The 27,742-nt window shown below is 45.3% G+C and overlaps 1 protein-coding gene across 1 annotated transcript; it reads left to right on the forward strand.

Moving 5' to 3' along the window:
* Positions 1 to 276: 276 nt before the first annotated feature.
* Positions 277 to 27,742, forward strand: LOC120873326 (E3 ubiquitin-protein ligase TRIM33-like). The gene is made up of 4 exons (XM_040254126.1): positions 277 to 400; positions 25,990 to 26,396; positions 26,623 to 26,688; positions 27,491 to 27,742. Exons 1-4 carry the CDS (start codon positions 277 to 279, stop codon positions 27,716 to 27,718), a joined length of 825 nt encoding a protein of 274 aa, XP_040110060.1. The 3' UTR covers positions 27,719 to 27,742.

Here is a 27,742-nt window from a genome sequence, read left to right on the forward strand (position 1 = left end):
TTACAATTAAAAAAAAAAAAAAAGAATCTATGGTCCATGTGATCTGCTACTTAAAAGAAGGCACTCTAATAATAGATGAAAATACTGAGTCCAGTACCGCCTATGCATTACTTCATTTAATCGTAACAACATGATTCCACGAGGTCAGTACTGTTATCAACCCCATTTTACAGGTGAGGAAAGCAAGGAATACAGAGGTTAAATGACTTGCCTGAGACCCCCTGGCTAGTTGTGTAGAATTGAGATTTGAACCCAGGTCTGACAGACCCCAAAGCCATGTCCCGAGAGCAAGTGCAGGTACGAAAAACAGCTTCCGGGCTGAAGTCCCCTACGCTGGCCCTGGGGAGGAAGTGGGATGAGTTCACACTCACCCATCTCACCATCCTCAACAGAGCAGAAGGTAAACTCACAGTTGGGGAGGGTGTTCATCCATGCTGCCAAGGGCCTGAGACCAGAGCAGCCATGTGCACCACAGGCCTAGGTCAAGGTGACCCAGAAGCAGGAGCAGGAAAGAATGAAGCCTTCTCCAAGGGTGTCCTGTGGGGCCGGGCTCAGCCAGCAAAACAAGGAGCAGGCCTTACTGTGTGCTTCCTGGCGCTGGGTGTTTTCATAAGCCAGACTGTCATCCTCTCTGTTTGGAAATTATCTGGGGCCTGCCTGCAAAGACTCCCCGTCCGCCCATGAACTGAGCTTTATTTATTTTTTTTTAGTTTTTCCTTGGTGTGACTTCATATTTTTTAATATAAATTTATTTATTTTAATTGGAGGCTAATTACTTTACAATATTCTATTGGTTTTGCCATACATTGACATGAATCCACCATGGGTGTACATGTGTTCCCCATCCTGAAACCCCCTTCCACCTCCCTCTCCATCCCATCCCTCTGGGTCATCCCAGTGCACCAGCCCCGAGCATCCTGTATCCTGCATCAAACCTGGACTGGTGATTCATTTCACATATGATATTATACATGTTTCAATGCCATTCTCCCAAATCACCCCACCCTTGCCCTCTCCCAGAGTCCAAAAGACTGTTCTATACATCTGTGTCTCTTTTGCTGTCTCGCATACAGGGTTATCGTTACCATCTTTCCAAATTCCATATATATGTGTTAGTATACTGTATTGGTGTTTTTCTTTCTGGCTTACTTCACTCTGTATAATAGGCTCCAGTTTCATCCACCTCATTAGAACTGATTCAAATGTATTCTTTTTAATGGCTGAGTAATACTCCATTGTGTATATGTACCACAGCTTTCTTATCCACTCATCTGCTGATGGACATCTAGTTGTTTCCATGTCCTGGCTATTATAAACAGTGCTGCGATGAACATTGGGGTACACGTGTCTCTTCCAATTCTGGTTTCCTCAGTGTATATGCTCAGCAGTGGGATTGCTGGGTCATATGGCAGTTCTATTTCCAGTTTTTTAAGGAATCTCCACACTGTTCTCCATAGTGGCTGTACTAGTTTGCATTCCCATCAACAGTGTAAAAGGGCTCCCTTTTCTATACACCCTCTCCAGCATTTATTGCTTGTAGACTTTTGGATAGCAGCCATTCTGACTGGCGTGAAATGGTACCTCATTGTGGTTTTGATTTGCATTTCTCTGATCATGAGTGATGTTGAGCATCTTTTCATGTGTTTGTTAGCCATCTATATGTCTTCTCTGGAGAAATGTCTGTTTAGTTCTTTGGCCCATTTTTTTCATTGGGTCATTTATTTTTCTGGAATTGAGCTGCAGGAGTTGCTTGTATATTTTTGAGATTAATTCTTTGTTAGTTGCTTCATTTGCTATTATTTTCTCCCATTGTGAAGGCTGTCTTTTCACCTTGCTTATAGTTTCCTTTGTTGTGCAGAAGCTTTTAAGTTTAATTAGGTCCCATTTGTTTATTTTTGCTTTTATTTCCAATAATCTGGGAGGTGGGTCATAGAGGATCCTGCTGTGATTTATATCAGAGAGTGTTTTGCCTATGTTCTCCTCTAGGAGTTTTATAGTTTCTGGTCTTACGTTTGGATCTTTAATACATTTTGAGTTTATTTTTGTGTATGGTGTTAGAAAGTGTTCTGGGGGGGTGGTCCTAAGATGGCAAAGGAATAGGATGGGGAGACCACTTTCTTCCCCACAAATTCATCAAAAGAACATTTAAACGCTGAGTAAATTCCACAAAACAACTTCTGAATGCTGGCAGAGGATATCAGGCACCCAGAAAAGCAGCCCATTGTCTTCGAAAGGAGGTAGGAAAAAATACAAAAGACAAAAAAAGAGACAAAAGAGGTGGGGACAGAGCTCTGTCCTGGGAAGGGAGTCTTAAAAAAAGAGAAGTTTCCAAACACCAGGAAACACTCTCACTGCCGAGTCTGTGGTGAGCCTTGGAAGCACAGAGGGCAACCTAACAGGGAGGAAAAATAAATAAATAATTAAAACCCACAGATTACGAGCCCAGTGGTAACTCCCCCAGCGGAGAAGCAGCACAGACGCCTGCACCCATCACTAGCAAGCAGGGGCTGGGCAGGGAGGCGCGGGCTGCATTGCTTAGAGTAAGGATCTGGCCTGAATGACCCGAGGGCAATCTGAGCAAACTAACCTGGGCTAGCAAACAAGACTGTGGGATAGCTACCACGCAAAAAGCTCTAACATAAGACACCGCCAGGACCGCGCACAGAACAAAGGACTGAACAGAACTAGCCGACTGCAGACCATCCCCCTCCGGTGACAGGCAGCCAGAGCCGCAAGGGGGCAATCGCAGCCCCAGAGAGACATCTACCAGGCTTCTTTGCTAACTAAGACTTCTTGGGGTTCTCGTCATCATCCACCTGAGAAGGTGAGCCAGTTGTACACCCAGAAAACCGAGTGGCAGGGACGGGGGAGGCAATAAGTTGCAGCGACCACGCTCGCCAAACACCTCATCACCTGAGCTGCTTGGACGTGGGAAGGGCACAAAACACAGGCCCAACCAAGTCTACGCCTCTGAGGACTACCCGAGTGCCTGAACCTGAGCGGCTTAGACCTGGGAAGTGCATGCAGCCCAGGGCCGGCCTTGGATGGTTCCCAGCGGAGCAACCTAGAGCCTGAGCAGTGTGGGCAGGGAGGGCACACGCGCCTTGAGCAGGGGCAGGCGCAGTGTGGCTGAGGCACTGCGAGCACACGCCAGGGTTATTTGTTTGCAGCGTCCCTCCCTCCCCACAGCGCGACTGAACAAGGGAGCCTATAAAAAGTGTCCACCACCGCCCCCTTTGTGTCAGGGCAGAAATCAGACACCGAAGAGACCAGCAAAAAGAAGCTAAAAAACGGAGGGAACCGCCTTGGAAGTGACAGGTGCAATAGATTAAAACGCTGTCGTTAGTACCAACTACATAGGAAGGGGCCTATAGATCTTGAGAAATATAAGCTGGATGAAGGAACTATCCGAAAATGAACTGACCCCACAATACCCACAACAACACCAGAGAAAGTCCTAGATATATTTTTACTATTTTTATGATCATTCTCTTTTTAAAAAATTTTTTTTTTTTTTTACTTTTAAGTCCTCTATTATTCCTCTTGGGCTTCCCTGGTGGCTCAGACGGTAAAGCGTCTGCCCGCAATGCAGGAGACCCAGGTTCAATTCCTGGGTCAGGAAGATCCCCTGGAGAAGGAAATGGCAATCCACTCCAGTACTCTTGCCTGGAAAATCCCATGGATGGAGGAGCCTGATAGGCTACAGTCCATAGGGTCGCAAAGAGTCAGACACAACTGAGCAACTTCACTTTCACTTTCATTACTCCTCTAATTTTCACTTTTATAACCTACTATTACTTTGGAAAAAAAAAAAAAGACCTATTTTTTAAAGCAAACTTCATATATATATTTTAAAATAATTTTTGTGACTTTTTTCTTTCTTTTCTTCTTTTCTTTAATATTGTGTTTTTGAAATTCCAAACTCTACTCTAGATATTTAATCTTTGCTTTTTGGTATTTGTTATCAATTTTGTACCTTTAAGAACCCAATCTTAAAAAAAAAAAAAAAAAAAGAACCCAATCTTCAGTACCCATTTTTACTTGGGAGCAAGATTACTGGCTTGACTGCTCTCTCCCTCTTTGGACTATCCTTTTTCTCCACCAGGTCACCTCTGTCTCCTGCCTACCCCCTCTCTTCTCTACCCAACTCTGTGAATCTGTGTGTTCCAGATGGTGAAGAACACTTAGGGAACTGATTAGTGGCTGGATCTGTCTCTCTCCTTTTGATTCCCCCCCTTTATCCTCCTAGCCACCTCTGTCTCCTTCCTCCCTCTTCTCTTCTCTGTATAACTCCATGAACATATCTGAGTGGTCCGGTTGTGGCATGCACATAAGGAAGTGATAACTGGCTAGCTTGCTCTCTCCTCTATTGATTCCACCTCATCTCATTCGGGTCACCTCTAACTCCCTCTTTCCTCTTATCTTCTCCATGTAACTCTTTGAACCTCTCTGGGTGTCCCTCACTGTGGAGAAACTTTTCATCTTTAACCTAGAAGTTTTATCAACAGTGCTGTATAGAAGGAGAAGTCTTGAGACTACTGTAAAAATAAGACTGAAAACCAGAAGCAGGAGGCTTCAGTCTAAATCCTGAGAACACCAGAGAACTCCTGACTCCAGGGAACATTAATTGACAGGAGCTCATCAAACGCCTCCATACCTACACTGAAACCAAGCACCAACCAAGGGCCAACAAGTTCCAGAGCAAGACATACCACACAAATTCTCCAGCAACACAGGAGCACAGCCCTGAGCTTCAATATACAGGCTGCCCAAAGTCACTCCAAAACCATTGACATCTCACAACTCATTACTGAACACTTCATTGCACTCCAGAGAGAAGAAATCCAGCTCCACCCACCAGAACACCGACACAAGCTTCCCTAACAAAGAAACCTTGACAAGCCACCTGTACAACCCCACCCACAGCAAGGAAGCTCTACAATAAAGAGAGGTCCACAAGCTGCCAGAATACAGAAAGGCCACCCCAAACGCAGCAATATAAACAAGATGAAGAGACAGAGGAATACACAGCAGGTAAAGGAACAGGATAAATGCCCACCAAACCAAACAAAAGAGGAAGAGATAGGGAGTCTACCTGATAAAGAATTCCAAATAATGATAGTGAAAATGATCCAAAATCTTGAAATAAAAATGGAATCACAGATAAACAGCCTGGAGACAAGGACTGAGAAGATGCAAGAAAGGTTTACCAAGGACCTAGAAGAAATAAAAGAGTCAATATATAATAAATAATGCAATAAATGAGACCAAAAACACTCTGGAGGCAACAAATAGTAGAATAACAGAGGCAGAAAATAGGATTAGTGAAGTAGAAGATAGAATGGTAGAAATAAATGAATCAGAGAGGAAAAAAGAAAAACGAATTAAAAGAAATGAGGACAACCTCAGAGACCTCCAGGAAAGTGTTAAACGCCCCAATATTCGAATCATAGGAGTCCCAGAAGAAGAAGACAAAAAGAAAGACCATGAGAAAATACTTGAGGAGATAATAGTTGAAAAGTTCCTGAAAATGGGGAAGGAAATAATCACCCAAGTCAAAGAAACCCAGAGAGTCCCAAACAGGATAAACCCAAGGCAAAACACCCCGAGACACATATTAATCAAATTAACAGAGACCAAACACAAAGAACAAATATTAAAAGCAGCAAGGGAAAAACAACAAATAACACACAAGGAGATTCCCATAAGGATAACAGCTGATCTTTCAATAGAAACTCTTCAGGCCAGGAGGGAATGGCAAGACATACTTAAAATGATGAAAGAAAAGAATCTACAGCCCAGATTACTGTGCCCAGCAAGGATCTCATTCAAATATGAAGGAGAAATCAAAAGCTATACGGACAAGCAAAAGCTGAGAGAATACAGCACCACCAAACCAGCTCTCCAACAAATGCTAAAGGATTTTCTCTAGACAAGAAACACAGAAAGGGTGTATAAACTCGAACCCAAAACAATAAAGTAAATGGCAACAGTATCATACTTATCAATAATTACCTTAAATGTAAATGGGTTGAATGCCCCAACCAAAAGACAAAGACTGACTGAATGGATACAAAAACAAGAGCCCTGTATATGTTGTCTACAAGAGACCCACCTCAAAACAGGGGACACATACAGATTGAAAGTGAAGGGCTGGAAAAAGACATTCCACGCAAATAGAGACCAAAAGAAAGCAGGAGTAGCAATACTCATTTCAGATAAAATAGACTTTAAAACAAAGGCTGTGAAAAGAGACAAAGAAGGACACTTCATAATGATCAAAGGATCAATCCAAGAAGAAGGTATAACAATTATAAATATATATGCACCCAACATAGTAGCACTGCAATATGTAAGACAAATGATAATAAGTATGAAAGGGGAAATTAACAATAACACAGTAATAGTGGGTGACTTTAATAGCCCACTCACACCTATGGATAGATCAACTAAACAGGAAATTAACAAGGAAACACAAACTTTAAATGATACAATAGACCGGTTAGACCTAATTGATATCTATAGGACATTTCACCCCAAAACAATGAATTTCACCTTTTTCTCAAGTGCTCATGGAACCTTCTCCAGGATAGATCACATCCTGGGCCATAAATCTAGCCTTGGTAAATTCAAAAAATTGAAATCATTCCAAGCATCTTTTCTGACCACCATGCAGTAAGATTAGATCTCAATTAAAGGAGAAAAATTATTAAAAATTCCAACATATGGAGGATGAACAACACGCTGCTGAATAACCAACAAATCACAGAAGAAATCAAAAAAGAAATCAAAATATGCATAGAAATGAATGAAAATGAAAACACAACAACCCAAAACCTGTGGGACACTGTAAAAGCAGTGACAAGGGGAAGGTTCATAGCAAGACAGGCATACCTCAAGAAGCAAGAAAAAAGTCAAATAAATAACCTAACTCTGCACCTAAAGCAACTAGAAAAGGAAGAAATTAAGAACCCCAGGGTTAGGAGAAGGAAAGAAATTTTAAAAATTAGGGCAGAAACAAATGCAAAAGAAACAAAAGAGACCATAGTAAAAATCAACAAAGCCAAAAGCTGGTTCTTTGAGAGGATAAATAAAATTGACAAACCATTAGCCAGACTCATCAAGAAACAAAGGGAGAAAAATCAAATCAATAAAATTAGAAATGAAAATGGAGAGATCACAACAGACAACACAGAAATACAAAGGATCGCAAGAGACTACTATCAGCAATTATATGCCAATAAAATGGACAACGTGGAAGAAATGGACAAATTCTTAGAAAAGTACTTTCCAAAAGTACTTTCCAAAACTGAACCAGGAAGAAATAGAACATCTTAACAGATCCATCCGGAGAAGGCAATGGCACCCCACTCCAGTACTCTTGCCTGGAAAATCCCATGGATGGAGGAGCCTGGTAGGCTGCAGTCCATGGGGTCACTGAGAGTTGGACACGACTCAGTGACTTCACTTTCACTTTTCACTTTCATGCATTGGAGAAGGAAATGGCAACCCACTCCAGGGTTCTTGCCTGGAGAATCCCAGGGACGGCGGAGCCTGGTGGGCTGCCATCTATGGGGTCGCACAGAGTCGGACACGACTGAAGCGACTTTAGCAGTAGCAACAGACCCATCACAAGCACGGAAATTGAAACTGTAATCAGAAATCTTCTAGCAAACAAAAGCCCAGGTCCAGATGGCTTCACAGCTGAATTCTAGCAAAAATTTAGAGAAGAGCTAACACCTATCCTACACAAACTCTTCCAGAAAATTGCAGTGGAAGGTAAACTTCCAAACTCATGAGGCCACCATCACCCTAATACCAAAACCTGACAAAGATGCCACAAAAAAAGAAAACTACAGGCCAATATCATTGATGAACATAGATGCAAAAATCCTTAACAAAGTTCTAGTAATCAGAATCCAACAACACATTAAAAAGATCATACACCATGACCAAGTGGGCTTTATCCCAGGGATGCAAGGATTCTTCAGTATCCACAAATCAATCAATGTAATACACCACATTAACAAATTGAAAAATAAAATCCATATGATTATCTCAATAGATGCAGATAAAGCCTTTGACAAAATTCAACATCCATTTATGATAAAGACCCTCTAGAAATAAGGAATAGAAGGAACATACCTCAACATAATAAAAGCTATCTATGACAAACCCATAGTTCATCAGGCACTCTATCTATCAGGTCTAGGCCCTTAAATCTATTTCTCACTTCCACTGTATAATCATAAGGGATTTGATTTAGGTCATACCTGAATGGTCTAGCAGTTTTCCCTACTTTCTTCAATTTAAGTCTGAATTTAGTAATAAGAAGTTCATGATCTGAGCCACAGTCAGCTCCTGGTCTTGTTTTTGTTGACTGTATAGAGCTTCTAGATCTTTGGCTGCATAGAATATAATCAATCTGATTTTGGTGTTGACCATCTGGTGATGTCCATGTATAGAGTCTTCTCTTGTGTTGTTGGAAGAGGGTGTTTGCTATGACCAGTGCATTTTCTTGGCAAAACTCTATTAGTCTTTGCCCTGCTTCATTCTGCATTCTGAGGCCAAATTTGCCTGTTACTCCAGGTGTTTCTTGACTTCCTACTTTTGCATTCCAAATGCAAAAAAGCAAAATGGCTGTCTGGGGAGGCCTTACAAATAGCTGTGAAGAGAAGACAGGTGAAAAGCAAAGGAGAAAAGGAAAGATATAGGCATCTAAATGCAGAGTTCCAAAGAATAGCAAGAAGAGACAAGAAAGCCTTCTTCAGCAATCAATAGCAAGAAATAGAGGAAAACAACAGATTGGGAAAGACTAGAGATCTCTTCAAGAAAATTAGAGATACCAAGGAAACATTTCATGCAAAGATGGGCTTGATAGAGGACAGAAATGGTATGGACCTAACAGAAGCAGAAGATATTAAGAAGAGGTGGCAAGAATACACGGAAGAACTGTACAAAAAAGATCTTCACGACCCAGATAGTCATGATGATGTGATCACTAATCTAGAACCAGACATCTTGGAATGTGAAGTCAAGTGGGCCTTAGAAAGCATCACTACAAACAAAGCTAGTGGAGGTGATGGAATTCCAATTGAGCTCTTTCAAATCCTAAAAGATGATGCTGTGAAAGTGCTACACTCAATATGCCAGCAAATTTGGAAAACTCAGCAGTGGCCACAGGACTGGAAAAGGTCAGTTTTCATTCCAATACCAAAGAAAGGCAATGCCAAAGAATGCTCAGACTACCACACAATTGCACTCATCTCACATGCTAGTAAAGTAATGCTCAAAATTCTCCAAGCCAGGCTTCAGCAACACATGAACCATGAACTCCCTGACGTTCAAGCTGGTTTTAGAAAAGGCAGAGGAACCAGAGATCAAATTACCAACATCCGCTGGATCATGGAAAAAGCAAGAGAGTTCCAGAAAAACATCTATTTCTGCTTTATTGACTATGCCAAAACCTTTGACTGTGTGGATCACAATAAACTGTGGACAATTCTGAAAGAGATGGGAATACCAGACCACCTGACCTGCCTCTTGAGAAATCTGTATGCAGGTCAGGAAGCAACAGTTAAAACTGGACATGGAACAACAGACTGGTTCCAAATAGGAAAAGGAGTACATCAAGGCTGTATACTGTCACCCTGCTTATTTAACTTCTATGCAGAGTACATCATGAGAAACGCTGGACTGGAAGAAACACAAGCTGGAATCAAGATTGCCAGGAGAAATATCAATCACCTCAGATATGCAGATGACAGCACCCTTATGGCAGAAAGTGAAGAGGAACTAAAAAGCCTCTTGATGAAAGTGAAAGAGGAGAGTGAAAAAGTTGGCTTAAAGCTCAACATTCAGAAAACGAAGATCATGGCATCTGGTCCCATCACTTCATGGGAAATAGATAGGGAAACAGTAGAAACAGTGTCAGACTTTATTTTGGGGGGCTCCAAAATCACTGAAGATGGTGACTGCAGCCATGAAATTAAAAGAGGCTTACTCCTTGGAATAAAAGTTATGACCAACCTAGATAGCATATTCAAAAGCAGAGACATTACTTTGCTGACTAAGGTCCATCTAGTCAAGGCTATGGTTTTTCCAGTGGTCATGTATGGAAGTGAGAGTTGGACTATGAAAAAGGCTGAGCTTTGAAGAATTGATGCTTTTGAACTGTGGTGTTGGAGAATACTCTTGAGAGTCCCTTGGACTGCAAGGAGATCCAACCTGTCCATTCTGAAGGAGTTCAACCCTGGATTTCTTTGGAAGGAATGATGCTAAAGCTGAAACTCCAGTACTTTGGCCACCTCATGCAAAGAGTTGACTCATTGGAAAAGACTCTGATCCTGAGAGGGATTGGAGGCAGGAGGAAAAGGGGACAACAGAGGATGAGATGGCTGGATGGCATCACGGACTCAATGGACGTGAGTCTGAGTGAACTCCGGGAGATGGTGATGAACAGGGAGGCCTGGCATGCTGTGATTCATGGGGTCGCAAAGAGTCGGACACGACTGAGCGACTGAACTGAACTGAATGACCAACCCACAGCAAACATTATCCTCCTTGGTGAAAAATTGAAAGCATTTCCCCTAAAGTCAGGAACAAGACAAGGGTGCCCACTCTCACCACCACTATTCAACATAGTTTTGGAAGTTTTGGCCATAGCAATCAGAGCAGAAAAAGAAATAAAAGGAATCCAAATTGGAAAAGAAGAAGTAAAACTCTCACTGTTTGCAGATGACATAATCCTCTACATCGAAAACCCTAAAGACTCCACCAGAAAATTACTAGAGCTAATCAATGAATATAGTAAAGTTGCAGGATATAAAATCAACACACAGAAATCCCTTGCATTCCTATACACTAATAATGAGAAAATAGAAAGAGAAATTAAGGAAATAATTCCATTCACCATTGCAATGAAAAGAATAAAATACTTAGGAATATATCTACCTAAAGAAACAAAAGACCTGTATATAGAAAACTATAAAACACTGATGAAAGAAATCAAAGAGGACACTAATAGATGGAGAAATATACTACATTCGTGGATTGGAAGAATCAATATAGTGAAAATGAGTATACTACCCAAAGCAATCTATAGATTCAATGCAATCCCTATCAAGCTACCAATCGCATTTTTCACAGAGCTAGAACAAATAATTTCACAGTTTGCATGGAAATACAAAAAAAACCTCAAATAGCCAAAGCAATCTTGAGAAAGAAGAATGGAACTGGAGGAATCAACCTGCCTGACTTCAGGCTCTACTATAAAGCCGCAGTCATCAGGACAGTATGGTACTGGCACAAAGACAGAAATATAGATCAATGGAACAAAATAGAAAGCCCAGAGATAAATCCACACACCTATGGACACTTTATCTTTGACAAAGGAGGCAAGAATATACAATGGATTAAAGACAATCTCTTTGACAAGTCATTTCTTTTAATTCGTTTTTCTTTTTTTCTGTTTCATTTATTTATACCTTTCTATCTTCTCCTCACTTATCCTATCTTCTGCCTCTGTTATTCTACTGTTGGTTCCCTCCAGAGTGTTTTTCATCTCATTTATTGCATTATTCATTATATATTGACTCTTTATTTCTTCTAGGCCCTTGTTAAACCTTTCTTGCATCTTCTCAATCCTTGTCTCCAGGCTATTTATCTGTAACTCCATTTTGTTTTCAAGATTTGGGGTCATTTTCACTATCATTATTTGGAATTCTTTATCAGGTAGATTCCCTATCTCTGCCTCTTTTGTTTGGTTCGGTGGGCATTTATCCTGTTCCTTTACCTGCTGGGTATTTCTCTGTCTCTTCGTCTTGTTTTTATTGCTGAGTTTGATTTGGCCTTTCTGTATTCTGTCAGTTTGTGGACTTCTCTTTATTGTGGAGTTTCCTCGCTGTGGGTGGGGTTGTACAGGTAGCTTGTCAAGGTTTCCTGGTTAGGGAATCTTGTGTTGATGTTCTGGTGGGTGGAGCTGGATTTCTGCTCTCTGGAGTGCAATGAAGTGTCCAGTAATGAGTTATGAGATGTCAATGGTTTTGGAGTGACTTTGGGCAGCCTGTATATTGGAGCTCAGGGCTGTGTTCCTGTGTTGCTGGAGAATTTGTGTGGTATGTCTTGCTCTGGAACTTGTTGGCCCTTGGTTGGTGCTTGGTTTCAGTGTAGGTATGGAGGCGTTTGATGAGCTCCTACCAATTAATGTTCCCTGGAGTTAGGAGTTCTCTGGTGTTCTCAGAATTTGGACTTAAGCCTCCTGCCCCTGGTTTTCAGTCTTATTCTTACAGTAGCCTCGTGACTTCTCCATCTATACAGCACCAATGATAAAACATCTAGGTTAGAGATGAAGAGTTTTTCCACAGTGAGGGACACCCAGAGAGGTTCAAAGAGTTACATGGGGAAGAGAAGAGGGAGGAGGGAAATAGAGGCAACCAGGAGGAGAAGAGGGGGAATCAAAAAAGGAGAGAGCAAGCTAGGCAGTAATCACTTCCTTGTGTGCTCTCCACAGTCTGGACTGCTCAGAGATGTTCATGGAGTTATACAAAGGAGAGAAGAGGGAGGAAGGAGACAGAGGTGGCTAGGAGGATAAAGGAGGGAATCAAAAGGAGAGAGACAGATCCAGCCAGTAATCAGTTCCCTAAGTGTTCTCCACAGTCCAGAACACACAAAGAGATTCACAGAGTTGGGTAAAGAAGAGAAGGGGGAAGGAGGAGATAGAGGGGACCTGGTGGAAAAAGAGGAGAGTCCAAAGGGGGAGAGAGCAGTCAAGCCAGTAATCTTGCTCCCAAGTAAAAATGGGTACTGAAGATTGGGTTCTTAAAGGTACAAAATTGATAACAAATACCAAAAAGCAAAGATTAAAAATCTAGAGTAGAGGTTGGATTCTCAAAAAAACAATATTAAAGAAAAAAGTCACAAAAATTATAATATATATATATATATATAAAGTTTGCTTTAAAAAATAGAGTCTTTTTTTGCAAAGTAACAGGGGTTGCACAGAGTCGGACATGACTGAAGCTACTTGGCAGCAGTAGCAGTAGGTTATAAAAATGAAAATTAAAAGAGTAATGGACTTAAAATTTTTTTAATTTAAAGAATGATAATAGTAAAAATATATCTAGGACTTTCTCTGGTGTTGTTGTGGACAGTGTGGGGTTAGTTCATTTTCAGATAGTTCCTTGATCCAGCTTATACGTCTGAAAATCTACAGGCCCCTTCCTATGTAGTCGGTGCTAACTACAGGGTTTTAACCTATTGCACCTGTCACTTCCAAGGCGGTTCCCTCTGTTTTAGCTTCTGTTTGCTGCTCTCTTCAGTGTCTAATTTCCACCCTGACACAAGGGGGCGGTGGTGGACACTTTTTTAGGCTTACTTGTTCAGTTGTGCTGTGGGGAGGGAGGAACACTGCAAACAAATAACACTGGCATGTGCTCGCCTTGTCTCAGCCACACTGGGTTTGCCCCCGCTCACGGCATGTGCGCTTTTCCTGTCTACACTGCTTAGGCTCTAGGTTGCTCTGCCAGGAACTGTCTGAGGCTGGCCCTGGGTTGAATGCACTTCCCAGGTCTAAGCCGCTTAGGTTTAGGCACTTGGGTAGTCCTCAGAGGTGCAGACTCGGTTGGGCCTGCGTTTTGTGCCCTTCCTGGGTCTGAGCAACTCAGGTGACCAGGTGTTTGGCAAGAGTGGTCCCTGCGACTTATCGCCTCCCCCGTCCCTGCCACTCAGTTTTCTGGGTGTACAACCAGTACACCTACTCAGATGTGCCGTGTGTCTCTTCTGGGGAGCTGATCTCTGGCTGTGACCCTCCCAGTGGATGTCGACCATCCAGAGTCCCAAGAAGTCTTGGTTAGCAACGAAGCCTGCTTGCAGTTTGGTAGATGATACCTCTCTGGGGCCGCAATTGCCCCCTTCTGGCTCTGGCTGCCCTCGCCTGCCTGTCTGTCTCCGGCGGGGGATGGGCCGGTCCACAGCCGGCTAGCTCTGCTCAGTCCTTTGTTCTGTGAGCAGGCCTGGCGGTATCTTAGGTTAGGGCTTTCGCAGTGTTTCCTGGTGTTTGGAAACTTCTCTTTTTTTTAAGACTCCCTTCCTGGGATAGATCTCCGTCCCTACCTCTTTTGTCTCTCTTTTTATCTTTTATATTTTTTCCTTCCTCCTTTCGAAGACAATGGGCTGCTTTTCTGGGTGCTTGATGTCCTCTGCCAGCATTCAGAAGTTGTTTTGTGGAATTTACTCAGCATTCAGATGTTCTTTTGATGAATTTGTGGGGGAGAAAGTGGTCTCCTCATCCTATTCCTCGGCCATCTTATGACCGCCCCCTGGATCGAGCTTTAGATGCAGCATCTCAGTGCAACAGAAAGGACTTGGGAGTCGGACCCTCCACCCCCGCCCCCCACCCCCCGCCGGCTGTGTGACCTTGAACAAGTCACTTACCTCCTGAGGCTCAGTTTCCACATCTGCAAAGTGTCCCTCCCTCACGGGGAGAACCCGCAGCATAGGGTCAGTGTACACTGAAGGTACTCCCTAAATGGGGATTCACAGGGCTTTCTTAGGCTTCTGTTCATGAGTCTCTGAGAAGGTCCCTGGCAAGTCACTGTCAGTAATGGTGGAGCTCTGGGTCCCCTTGGGAAGGACACGATCCTGGTAACCATATCTTCCAGGGGGCAGAAAGGTTCCCTGTGGCTCCAACAAGCAGGCTGATCATTCACTCAGCCTCAGCGCTCCCAAGGGATGCCATCTCATCTCATTCAAATGCTTCATTTGAACAATCTCATTTATTCCTACCACATTTTTAAGCCCTCAGAGTTTCATATTAATAATGATAATACCAACAACTAATATTTATTGAGCACAGAGTGCTGAACACTTAACAAGTACCAAGCACTGGCCTAAGCAGTTTATAAACATCATCTCATGGACCCTGAACCATTAGGACTACTTCAGAGCTGGACAGTCAGGGTCCTGCTATGGACCCCCTGCCTTAGAGGGTCTGTCTTTGGCTCTCCTCCCTACAGGTAAGGAGACTGAGAGTCATGAAGACACATTCACCCAGAACTCTTTATCTGTTCCTCTCCTACTTACCCCAGTGAGACAAGGCTTTGAGTACTGGGGACCAACTCCAGGGCCTGTGTGGGCCTCTTCCCCAGGTCAGTCCTGCCTGAGGGTGGACCATGCCAGCAGTCTGCGTGCTCCTTGACCTGAGGGATGGAGGAATTCAAGGAAGGGGGATGTGTGGGTAGGGACCGGGCACTAGGGTTTTGATGTCTGCAGAATGGAATGGAGCCAGGGGTGGAAGAAAAGGGATGAACTTACAGGCTAACCTTCCATCTTTCCTTTTGCCCAGATGAGGATGCCAAGGTTTGGGAGACTCAATGGGTTGCTCAGAGACACAAGGCTCATAGGCAGCAGAACTGGGACCTGAATTTGGGGCTGCTGGGCTTAGAGTTCATGCTCATGCCTTTGGTAGATGGATGGGACAGAGAGAAGGCTGCAGGTACTCCAGCCCCACACCCAGGAATAAAAGGTCCCCGGCCTGGGCCTTGTGCTTTAAAGAGCCTACTTATCCAAACACTCAAAACACAAATTTATTGAAGAATACATGGGGGTTGCTGTCACTCACAATCGAGTACTTGTTTGGCACAGTCTAATTAATTAACCCTAAACACTAGCTCTTGTGTCTAACATGGGTCCCTAAGAAAATACTCCTCCACCTCTTGTCCTATGTCCTCAGAATGACAAAAAGTGAATTGAAGACCTTAACAGACACCTCACCAAAGAAGATCTAAACAGATGCCACAGCAGCATATGAAAAGATGCCCCACACCACATGTCTTCAGGGAAATGTAAAACAATGAGATACTGCTACACACCTATGGGGACGGACAAAGTCCAGAAGAGCAACCACACCAAACGCTGGCAAGGATGGGCAACAGGAACTCTCATTTGTTGCTGGTGAGTTTGGCCCCTCCTAGACTGGTTACTCCATTTCTTTGGAGAGTATCTCACAGTCTCAGCCTGGGGCAACATGGCAGATCCAAACAAACAGAAGTGAAGGAGGTCATGTCTCGGCTCTCCAGCTTTATCCCCCTTCAGTCACCATCCTGGTTGCTGTGCTTGCCTCTTCTTTCCCTCTCCCAATTTGACTTCCCAACTAAACAGAATAAAATAGCCACCCCACCCTGTGGACGTCTCTACTTCTTGATCTGAGCTGTGGCTTTCTCTCCTTCCATCCACCCATAAATGTGATTTGACTCCTTTTGATATTCCAGAAAAATGTTAAAATCTGATCCATTAATCCAAGTCATCCTCCCCAACACCAAGTCCCTGTTGTCTTCTGAGTTTTTCTTTCCATGGATATTCAGGAGGAAGGAGAGGTAAAATGCATGTATGTCCTCAGCCTTCCATCTTGAACCAAATATCTGGGCTCAGCTCTTTATTTTTATTTATTTATTTATCTTTGCTGCATTAGGTCTTAGCTGTGGCACCAGGACTCTCTAGTTGTGGCACACTGGCTTAGTTGCTCTGCAGCATGTGGGACCTTAGTTCCCCAACAGGGATCGAACCCATATCCCCTGCATTGCAAGGTGGATTCTTAACCACTGGACCACCAGGGAAGCCCCTGTACTCAGCTTTTTATTGGTATTATTTGAATGCCTGCAAAAACCTTGCTGGATAGCAACAATTATGTTAATTCTACAGGTAAAGGAACTAGACTCAGAGAAGTTAAAGACCTTTTCCCTACTCAGGCAAGACCAGCTGAGAGGAATGCCTGAAGACCAGGAGGGAAAATGAGCTGGGGCAAAGGCCAAAGTGAAAAGGGGGCAAACTGGTTACATATGACCCTGAATGGTTAACACACCTGAGCAGTTCAAGAAACCAAGGAACGCGATTTGAAGTCAGGGAAAAAAAGCTTTCTCATGGCAGAGTTGCCTGGAGCAGGAAAACGCCGTGTTAGCAGGCTGACACAATACGGATTGTGCTCCTGTGTTGCCCAAGGGACAATGGAGACCTCAGAGAGGCTGTGACAGACGCTGGACCTGCTCAGGTCATGCTCCGACTTGGACGGAGACCAGAGCAAGGTTTGATGGGGAAGGAACGGAGCCCAGGTCACCGGGTGGGGAGGGAAGTTCCTCATGTGAACTGCAGGGGGCGCTCCAGACCCAGACGCAGGAGCATACTGAGTCCTCTCGGAGCCTTAGTGAATTGCACAGACTTGTTTCAACTTCAGTCTGGCTGGGTTTGGAGCCCAAGAAATCCCAGTAAGGGGCTAGAATCCTTAGTCACCTCTGGGGGAGGATAAATCAGTTCTCCAAAGGCCTTAACAAGGCGCAAAGCACCTAGATTCACAGGCGTAAGGATTTTAAAAATCATTTGGCAATAACAAGGACAGAACTCTAGTATTCTTGCCTGGGAAATCCCATGAACAAAGGAGCCTGGTGGTCTACCGTCTGTGGGGTAGAGTCAGACACGACTTAGCGACTTAAAACAACAACTGTATACACAGGGAACTCTGCTCAAAAGTATGTGGCAGCCTGGAAGAGAGGGGAGTTTGGGGGAGAATGGATACATGTATATGTATTTGCTTTCCACCTGAAGCTATCACAACATTGTTAATCGACTGTACTTCAATGTAAAATAAAAAATTTTTAAAAATTAAAGAATAATTTGGCAATATATTGATATGTCAAAGAACCATAAAATCATTTTACCCATTTGCCCCAGTGGTTTCACTTCTGGAAATCTATTCTAAGAGTTCACTGCAAAGTCAGGGGAGAAAAAAAAAAAACAACTACACTCACTCATAGAAAGTTTCATTTTCACTATTTACATTATGAAAAACTGGAAATAACTTCAATTCCATGAAGTTGCTTAAGTAAGCCATGGTCTGTGCACACAAGAGGATATAACCCATTAAAAATGCAAAAACACAGAAAATGATTACAGCCACAATCTTAAATATTAGGCTACAATTCATTATGCAGGATTTTTTTTTGAAAAAGAAAAACATACCAAATATGGAAATGAACTATACTAAAATATCAACAGTGGTTGTGTTCAGATCATAGATGAAATTCTTTACTTTTCCACTTTTCTATTACTCTGAAATATCCAACATTTACTGAAGTAGCATTTTTTAAACAAATACTGTTTGAAAAGGAAAAAATGTGTACTTTGAGCCAGAAATTCTACTTCAAGGAATGTAGTGTCTTAAGAAAAAAATTATGAATGGACACACTCAAAAGATGCCAAGATGTTTATCACAGTATGAAGTATAACAGTGAAGATTTGAAAACAACAAAAATGTTTCAAACTTGGGGACTGGTTAATAAAATTGTGCTCATCTTACTGTGGGTTGATTTTTTTATTATTATTAAATGCCTCCTCACCCAGACTGTGGGTTCTTGGAGAAGAAAGACACTGTTCCACTCACCTTTGTGTCTGCTCAATAAATATTTGCAGTATGAAAGGGTTCACCACTAAATGACTCATTAGGCAAAGGAAGATGCTGGGAACCACAGAATAACTTCAATAATACATACTTAAATCAACCTCTTTTCCTGACCCACCCTTCAAAGGTGTTCCACAAAAAGAGTAAATCCAAAGTTGGGCGCTCTCAGTTCTCACATTGATTTATTCACTCAACAATCAAAGGACATTTCAGGTGTACAGGGAGCTTTGCTAGGCACAGAATCAGGGAGAGAGGAAGGAATTGCTTCTTCCAGCTTCAGCCTTCTGGGACCTCAGAGTCCACTGGGGAGACTGTAAGACTACCTTGTACCCTTCTATGGAGCAGAAAGTATCCAGACAAACCCCTGGAGAAGTTCTAAAGAGGGCAATACATTTTGTTGTAGACAAGAGTGAAGACTTTCTGAAGGAGGTGGCTTTGAAAGTTACATAGGATTTTAAACAGGTAGAAATCATGGGCAGGAAATTCCAGGAAGTGGCAAAAGTATGAGCAGAAGCATGGAAGCAGGTGAGCTTGGGGCACATTTTTGGGTTAGCATGGACTGCATTTGGTTGCCAGGGTAGGTAGGGGGCAGACCATGAAGAGATAGGAGAAGTAGGTGAAAGGGAACTGGCATCCATCATTTGCTAGTTCCAGATCCTGGAAGATTCCTGAACAGAGAAGGGTTCACTGAGCACTGTTTAGTGAGCAGCTATCATGTGTTAGGTGATCTGCACGAAGAATCTCACTTATTGTGCTGGAGAGGGTGTGGAGAAAAGGGAACCCTCTTAGAATGAAATAATGCCATTTGCAGCAACATGGATGGACCTAGAGATTACCATAATAAGTGAAGTAAGCCAGAGAAATGCAAATAACATATCACTTAGATGTGGAATCTAAAATATGACATAAAAGAACATATCTATAAAACACATGGTACTCAAAATACATAGGAAAGACCCAGCAAATGGTGAACAGTATCCGTATTAGTCACCAGCAGTTATCTGGTCAAACTATGTGAAAACTGGGGAGAGATTTCCTTGAGTTCAGAAAGCTAGTTTTTGAAAGAGCTGGAACTAGGAACCATGGGGCTCTTAGACCAGAGCCCATTCCTCTGCTTCAGCTGCCCCTGTGAACAATATTACTCTTTTAACAATTACTCTGGGCTTCCCTGGTGGCTCAGATGGTAAAGCGTCTGCCTGCAATGTGGGAGACCTGGGTTCAATCCTGAATGTCCAGACCTCTCCAAGAAACGACTTTCTTTGCAAATGAGCATGTTTGCAACCTCTTTTGGGTACACTGCTGTTTACTCAGGCTCCTAAACTCTTGGCCAACTTTCAGTCCCAGGATAATAAATTGGGAAACTCTTTAAGAGAGCAATGCAACAGTCTTAATACTGCACTGAACCAATTTCAGCCAGGGGTGGGACTTGTTGGGCTTGTTTCTGAGATCACCTGGGGATTTTCCATCCATTAGTTGGTGTGATCCTAAGTGATCTTCACCCCTCAACCCATCTGATCCTGCCTCCTGGCTCCAATCTCATTTAAAAGATAAGTATCTCCGTGCCCTCCCTTCTCCCAGGAGGCACTGGGATTGGGTGCAGGGCTCAGGGTGAGGATTGATGTCTGTGACTCAGCTGGTCCAAGCCAATGCCTGTAAACCTATGTCAATCAGAGGGAGCTGCCGTTCGGGAAGCCCAGAACTGAGGCTAACAATGGAGCTGGGTGTCAGGTAGGAGCTCTAGGGATCCCAGGCTCCTGCAGAGTCCTCACCTGACCTCGTGAGTCTCAGATTTATTTGCAAACAGAAAGAGCCAACATAGTTAAGGCCCTGCTCGGAAAGCTTTCCAAGTGCCTCCCAATTTAACCTGCTGAAAAAACTGTCACCATTTTACCCTTAAGCAACCCAAGACACAGAAATGCTAGCAACTTACTCGTCACTTGTCACCTTACTAGTCAGGGTCAGAGTCAGATTGTGACCTGAAACGGGCTGGCACCTGGGACCCTTTGCTGCGGTGCTTGTACATGGACAAATGTCTTTAAGCAACAAGATACAAGTCAACTATAAGAGACCAAAAATAATTGCCTGTGTATGCAATTGGGGAAAATTATGAACAAGATGCAAGACAAAAAACCAGCGACTTGCCTGGTGGTCCAGTGGTTAAGAGTCAGTAAAGAGTCCACCAGCCAATGAGAGCGACATGGGTTCGATCCTTGGTCTAGGAAGATCCCACATGCAACTAAGGGGCAACTAAGCCCATAAGCTGTAATTACTGAAGCTCACACACCCTACAGCCTCTGTTCTCCAACAAGAGAAGCCACCACAATGGGAAGCCCACACACCGCAACTAGAAGAGTAGCCCCCGCTCATCACAATTAGAGAAAATCAAGGCACAACAATAAAGACCCAGCACAGCCAAAAATTATTAAATGAAAATGAAAATAAAGGAAAAATGACCAAAAACCCACACAGCACCATCAAAGGCAGACCACCTAGGCCATCCCTCTGGCCCGACATATGGATCCCCTCCTACCCTCACCCCATAGGAGGAACCAGCTTGCCCCCTCTCAGGGAGTAAGCATGGGAATCTGTCACTTGTTATTGCTCCCCACTGCTGCAGCAGGAACCCTAAAAAGCCTTGCCTAAATTTTTTGTCTGGTCTCATCAATTTCTATTGACTAAGGAGGTTAAGAACCTTTCGATAACAAAGGCAACAGCTTGAATTCAGAGCCACTCATTCATTTATTCAATAAATATCTCCTGAATGTCTCCGATGTACAGGACACTGTTCCAGGCCCTTTATATGTCCACGAACAAAAGAAATGAATTCTTCATCAGATTGCAGTGATTAAATTTTAGCAGGGGGGGAGATAGCAATAAGCTTTACAAATGAATTATTTAGTTCACTAAGAGGTGTTAAATGCTATGAAAAAAGAAAAGACAGAGCAAAGTATAGGGGACCGAGGTATGTGTTGCCATTTTAAACAGGGTGATCACGGAGGTGATCAAGATTTGAGCTTCATGGAGGCAGCAAGATTTGAGATTAGAAGAAAAGAAAGAAGGGAGTGAGCCATGTGGATATCTGGGGAAGGAGCATCACAGGCATAGGGAACACAAAATAAATTTACACTGAGAATTAACAAGGGGTCAGAGGGAAATGAAGGTGAGGTGATGGGGAACTTTCTGGAGTGACGCACCTACGTGAAATGCTCTTTGGAGGTCACAGAAACTGAGAAAGAAGGATGAGAAGCCTGGTTCTGTGAAGAATTGGCAAGTAGGGCTGGGCAGGAGGATGTTTCAGTAGAATGTTGTGGCTTTCAGATCTCTCAAAATCCTGGCCACCCTTGGGTGTGGGTGATATATTAAGAGTCTACAGAGAAACAGAACCGTAGGCAATGTACACATACAGAGTGACTAGGACTTGACATACTGAATTATGGAGGCTGAAATGTCCCAACATCTGCCGTCTGCAGGCTGGAGATCCAGTAAAGCCAATGGTGAAATTCAATCCGAGTCTGGAAGGCTGGGAATGGAGAAGTCTATGTTCCCAGTCCAAGTTCAAAGGCCCGAGAACCAGGAGTCCAAGGGCAGGAGAAAATAGATGTCTGAGATGAGGCAGAGAGCAAATTCACCCTTGCTCTACTTCTTTGTTCTACCTAGACCCTCATGGGGTGACATCCACCCACAATGGTAAAGGTTATCTTTACTCAGTCTTCTGATTCAAATGTTAATCTCTTCTGGAAACGTCATCACAGATAGCTAGGAATAACATTTAATCAGCTTTCTGGACATCCCTGAGCCCAGTCAGGTTAACAAGATTAGCCCTCAGGGTGAGAGATGGTTCTCCTAGCTCTGAAACCTCAATTCTGAGGAAATCTGAGCAGTCCAAGGGGAAATGGCAGGCGGACAGCTTGGCTTGAATGTTAGGTTGCACACCTAACCTGGCACTAAAACTTCCAGATAGGGAGACCTTGAGTACTGTCAAGGTTAGGGCCCAGGCCAGAGAAGTCTAAGGCCCGAGTGCTCTTAGGCAAAACGGAAACAAACAGTGACTCGAGGTGGTGAGCTCTTCAGTTGAAATTGCCTGAAGCCACCGTTGAGAGTCTTCCCTGGCGGCTCAGATGGTAAAGCATCTGCCCGCAATGCGGGAGACCCGGGTTCGATCCCTGGGTTGGGAAGATCTCCTGGATAAGGAAATGGCAACCCACTCCAGTACTCTTGCCTGGAGAATCCCATGGACAGAGGAGCCTGGTAGGCTCCAGTCCATGGAGTCACAAAGAGTCGGACACACCTGAGCAATTTCACTCACTCACTGTTGAGAAGCCACCCGGGCTTCACGTTAAATACCTTGGGGTTATTGTTGTTTGGCCACTAAGTCATGTCCAGATAGGAGATGATAGTGTCTTCTCTTTGAACTTTTTTTTTCTTCCTTCTTTTTCCTCTTCCTTCAACTTTATCGAAACTGAAGACTCATGACCCAACACATGCAAAGCCTAGAGAAAGCTTAGCTCACTCCTTGACTGAGGCCCTTTGGAGGTCCCCTGGAAGCTAATATTTTTGAGGGTGCAGAGTTTCCAACCAACATTTTCAAGTGCTTGTCCAGCTCTGATTTAAAAGAGGCTCAGCTTTGCCAGGGGGGAACGGAGTAGGGCCTGGTCTCTCCTGGTGAGTCTCAGTCGCTCCATCTTCCTGGGAAGCAGCCTCAGGACCACCTCCAAAGCGGGAGGGCTGCAAATGCTCCACAGATATTGACCCTTTAATCAAGAGGAATTGATAAGAGGCCAGGCAAGGCTTTATTGGGTTCAGGCTGCAGCATGAGGTAGTGAGAATAAGAAATGGGTGTCCTTGCTCGTTCTCCCAGGAGGTGGGCCGGTTCCTTAAATGGATGAAGTTAGGGGCGGCTCTGGTTGGGCCAGAGGGGTGGCTTAGGTGTGCTGTGCGCAGGGATCATGCACAGTGCCCTGATTTTGCTGTGTGCGGGGTTGTTTCAGTCGTGTCTGACTCTTTTCGACCCCATGGACTTCAGCCCACCAGGCTGCTCTGTCCATGAGATTCTCCAGGCAAGAGTACTGGAGTGGGTTAAGCCCTCTTCCAGGGCATCTGCTCTGGGCACCTCGAAAAGGGCAGTCAGTTTGTGGCCCTCCTGTATCTCATTGTTCCTAATCGCCTCAACTGTGCATGCATGGTTATCTATAGTTTCGTACAGTTTCTTTGTAAATGAAGAGACATTTGTCCAGGGCAGGCACTCTGGTAGAGAGTCCCAGGTGCCAGCCTATCCCAGTATTTCTTTTTTAAAAAGTGGAAGGCGGGTGTGAGAGGTGATCAGGTCTCTTTGGGAGGACTTGTGGAGGCACTTCCATTCTTGGGGAGGCAACAGGTAGTCGCTGTGTAGTCGCGAGGTCAAGTCCAACTCTGCTATCCCATGACTGTAGCGTCCATGGAATGCACGAAAGTGAAAGAGGAGAGCGGAAGAAGTTGGCTTAAAACTCAACATTCATAGCATCCAGTTCCATCACATCATGGCAAACGGATGGAAAATGATGGAAACAGGACAGACTTTATTTTCTTGGGCTCCAAAACTACTGCAGATGGTGACTGCAGCCATGAAATTAAAACACGCTTGCTCCTTGGAAGAAAAGCTGTGACCAACCTGCTGCTGCTGCTGCTAAGTCGCTTCAGTCGTGTCCGACTCTGTGCGACCCCATAGACAGCAGCCCACCAGGCTCCCCGATCCCTGGGATTCTCCAGGCAAGAACACTGGAGTGGGTTGCCATTTCCTTCTCCAATGAATGAAAGTGAAAAGTGAAAGTGAAGTCGTTCAGTCGTGTCCGACTCTTAGCTACCCCATGGACTGCAGCCCACCAGGCTCCTCCATCCAAGGGATTCTCCAGGCAAGAGTACTGGAGTGGGGTGCTCTAGAAAGCATATTAAAAAGCAGAGACATTATTTTGCCAACAAAGGTCCATCTAGTCAAAGCTATGGTCTTTCCAGTAGTCATGTATGGATGTGAGAGTTGGACTGTGAAGAAAGCTGAGCGCTGAAGAATTGATGCTTTTGAACTATGGTGTTGGAGAAGACTTTTGAAAGTCCCTTGGACTGCAAGGAGATCAAACCAGTCACTCCTAAAGGAAATTAGTCCTGAATATTCATTGGATGGAATGATGCTGAAGCTGAAACTCCAATACTTTGCAAAGAACGGACTCAGTGGAAAAGACCTGGATCCTGGGAAGGATTGAAGGCAGGAGGAAAAGAGGATGACAGAGGATGAGATGGTTGGATGGCATCACCAACTCTATGGACATGAGTTTGAGCATGCTCTGGGAGTTGGTGATAGACCGGGAAGCCTGGCATGCTGCAGTCCACAGGGTCACAAAGAGTCTGATAACAACCGAGCAACTGAACTGAACTGAACTGACTGCAGCCCAACAGACTCCTCTGCCCATGGGATTTTCCAGGCAAGAATACTGGAGTGGGTTGCCATTTCCTCCTCTAGGGGATCTTCCCAACCTAGGGATTGAACCCACGTCTCCTGTATTGCAGGCAGATTCTTTAACTGCTGAGCCACTGGGGAAGCCCCTTAATGCAGGTTTCCTGGGAAAAATTTTGTTTTGTTTACTGTCTCTAGATGAGCCTTCCCTCTGTGAGGCCCAATACAACCATGTGAGAGGTGCTTACACTACAAGTAGAAGTGAGGCCACCCCGTGTTCGGGGCTGGGCAGGGGTGGGGTGGGAGGTCACCATGTGGCTGCCCTTTCTGAAACACCATCAGCAACCCTTTCTCCTCCTTCTGTAACCCTTGGCCAGTTGTCTAATGCTGTCCTTTGCTCCTCCATTCCCTAGGGATTAAGTGTGCTGACTTGCTGAGTGAGGACCCAGTCTTATAACAAAGAACATGGACTGTTCTGTGTCCAGCTTCTGTGGCTGCAGGCCCCATCACGCCAATCTCTGCTCTTGTGGTCACATCGCCCCCTCCTCTTCTCGTCTCTGTGGACCTTCTAAGCATGCTCATCACTGGATTTAGGGCCTATGTGGATAATCCAGGATGATCTCATCTCAAGATTTTTAATTGAATTACATCTGCAAAGCCCTCCTTTCCAAATAAAGTAATAACCACAGATTCTAGGATTTGGATTTGACATTGATATCTCTTGAGCGGCCAGTTTTCAGCCAACCACACGTGCAAGGGTCTCTGAGAAACTCAGCAGGAGGAACAGATAAAAGGAGAGAGGCTTCCCTCTGAAGCTGAGATGCAGCCACCTAGCATCACCACCCCTCCTCCCAAAACTCCCGCTGGTCACCCCAGTCCTGGGCTGCAGGGCTCCCAGAGCAGGTCCTTCCCAAGACAGTTTGTGAGGGCCCTTGGGTGGGGGCGGGGTGTGTTCTCTCCCCATCAGACAGGGAATCCTGGAGCAGCGGAATGGCTCAGCGCACCCTGGGAATCCCAGAATAAGGGATAACGGCGGTGGAGAGGATGAGAAGCAGGAAAGGGTTGGGAAATTAAAAAGCCTTTTGCTCTCCCTCTGCCTTCAGAGGCGGGAAGTGAGCACTTTCTGCGAGGAGGCGGCTGCAGCGGTGGACAAGGGCGGACAGGCGGGCGGGGAGTGTTCCCTGTACACACGGTGGGAAGTACGTGACTGCGCGCGCACCCGGCTGTGCACACGGCAGCGGGACGGGGTCGGGGGAGCGCCCCGGCCGTGCACACGGCGCGGGACACACGGCAGGGGTGCGGGGAGCGCTGCCGCAATGCGCGCCTCCGCGCCGACTTGTGCTCCCGGATGAAGAGAGGAGGCGCGCGCACCTAGAGGGCTGTGCCAACGCGCCCCCGCCTGGGGCTATAAAAGTCTCGCCACCTGCTGCCGCCAGTGCATCCAATTGCCCTAGAAGCCGATTCGCCTCCTTCGGTGGTCGCTCCTCTCCGGCATGGACCCTGAGACCTGCCCCTGCCCTACTGGTGAGCCCCCGCCCCCGCCCTGCGGCACCGCGCGCCCCTTTACTTGCAAAGAACCCTACGCCTTTGCTCAAGGACGTTTGGGGGAAGGGACCCTTATTTCCCATTTTGAATTTCTTGAAGGATGGGCATGGCTATATCCCAAAGGGCATTGAGGCTGAGTACCCCATCTCCTTTTAGGCCTGGCCCCACCCCGAGTTCTAACCCTTCTTGTGCCCCCCTCCCCCAGGCGGCTCCTGCACCTGCTCCGACTCCTGCAAGTGCGAGGGCTGCACATGTGCCTCCAGCAAGAAGAGTGAGTGCGGGGACCCCTCTGCGCGCCCCCCCTACCGGTCCTCCCCTGAGCACCACGCCTGTCCACGTAGGCACGGAGCGGCCCCTCGGCCGGCTGTGACACTGAGTTGACTCTAACGGGAACAGAACCACCCAGAGGCCTGAAGACTCAGTTGCAGGCCCTCTTTCAGTGATTGTTACCTTGGGCCCAGACAATTGTTTGTGGATTCCTGGAAGGTTCTAATGGGCAGTTAGGATACAGAACTGCTCTCTTGAGCCCACCGCTCCCCTCCAGATCTCCAGCGCCTGGGGAAACATTAGTGAGGCCGGGGGTTAGCTCTGGAGTTGGGGTCCCTTGGGCCCTCTTGGCCTTTGTGAATCCCCTCAATTTTACCTCCCCTGAATCTCCCCCAAAGCAGTGCAATACGCAGGGGAAAGGCACCCTTGTTTGTGAATTACACTAGGCATACGCCCTCCACGAATCTCCTGACCCCTACACTTGCACCATATCTGCCCCTACAGGTTCGTCATTTCCCCTGGATGTTTTCTCCTTAAGGCCTGGTTCCCCCTACTGTCGGCCTCACTCCACCGTCCCCAGGGCTCCTGGGCTCATAGATGGGGCTGTGGGCTAGTTACTGTGTACCCTTCCCCCATGGGAGCCCAGTGTGTAGCTGACACACCAGAGTTGCTGAGTCAACCCAGGTGTAAGACTAGGAAGTGGGGGGCAGTGACCTCTGGCACCCCTCCTTTCCCCCCTTCCTTTTGATGGGGACAGGTCGGGGAGGACAAGCCATCAGACTGGGCGTTCCCCATTTTATCTGCAGGCTGCTGCTCCTGCTGCCCCGCAGAGTGTGAGAAATGTGCCAAGGACTGTGTGTGCAAAGGTGGAGAGGGGGCCGAAGCTGAGGAGAAGAAGTGTAGCTGCTGCCAGTGAGGACATGCCCACTGTCCCGTGTGAAACGTGTGTAAATAGTGCTGGGTGGCCCAGTGCCACCTGCCCTGTGGTAAGGCCCAGCAGTGTGTCCCTTTCTCTGCAAGGCACTGGCAAGTGACAATAAATCCTATGAATGGCATTA

Source organism: Oryx dammah, unplaced genomic scaffold (assembly GCF_014754425.2).
Source record: "Oryx dammah isolate SB20612 unplaced genomic scaffold, SCBI_Odam_1.1 HiC_scaffold_13, whole genome shotgun sequence".
Taxonomy (NCBI): domain Eukaryota; kingdom Metazoa; phylum Chordata; class Mammalia; order Artiodactyla; family Bovidae; genus Oryx; species Oryx dammah.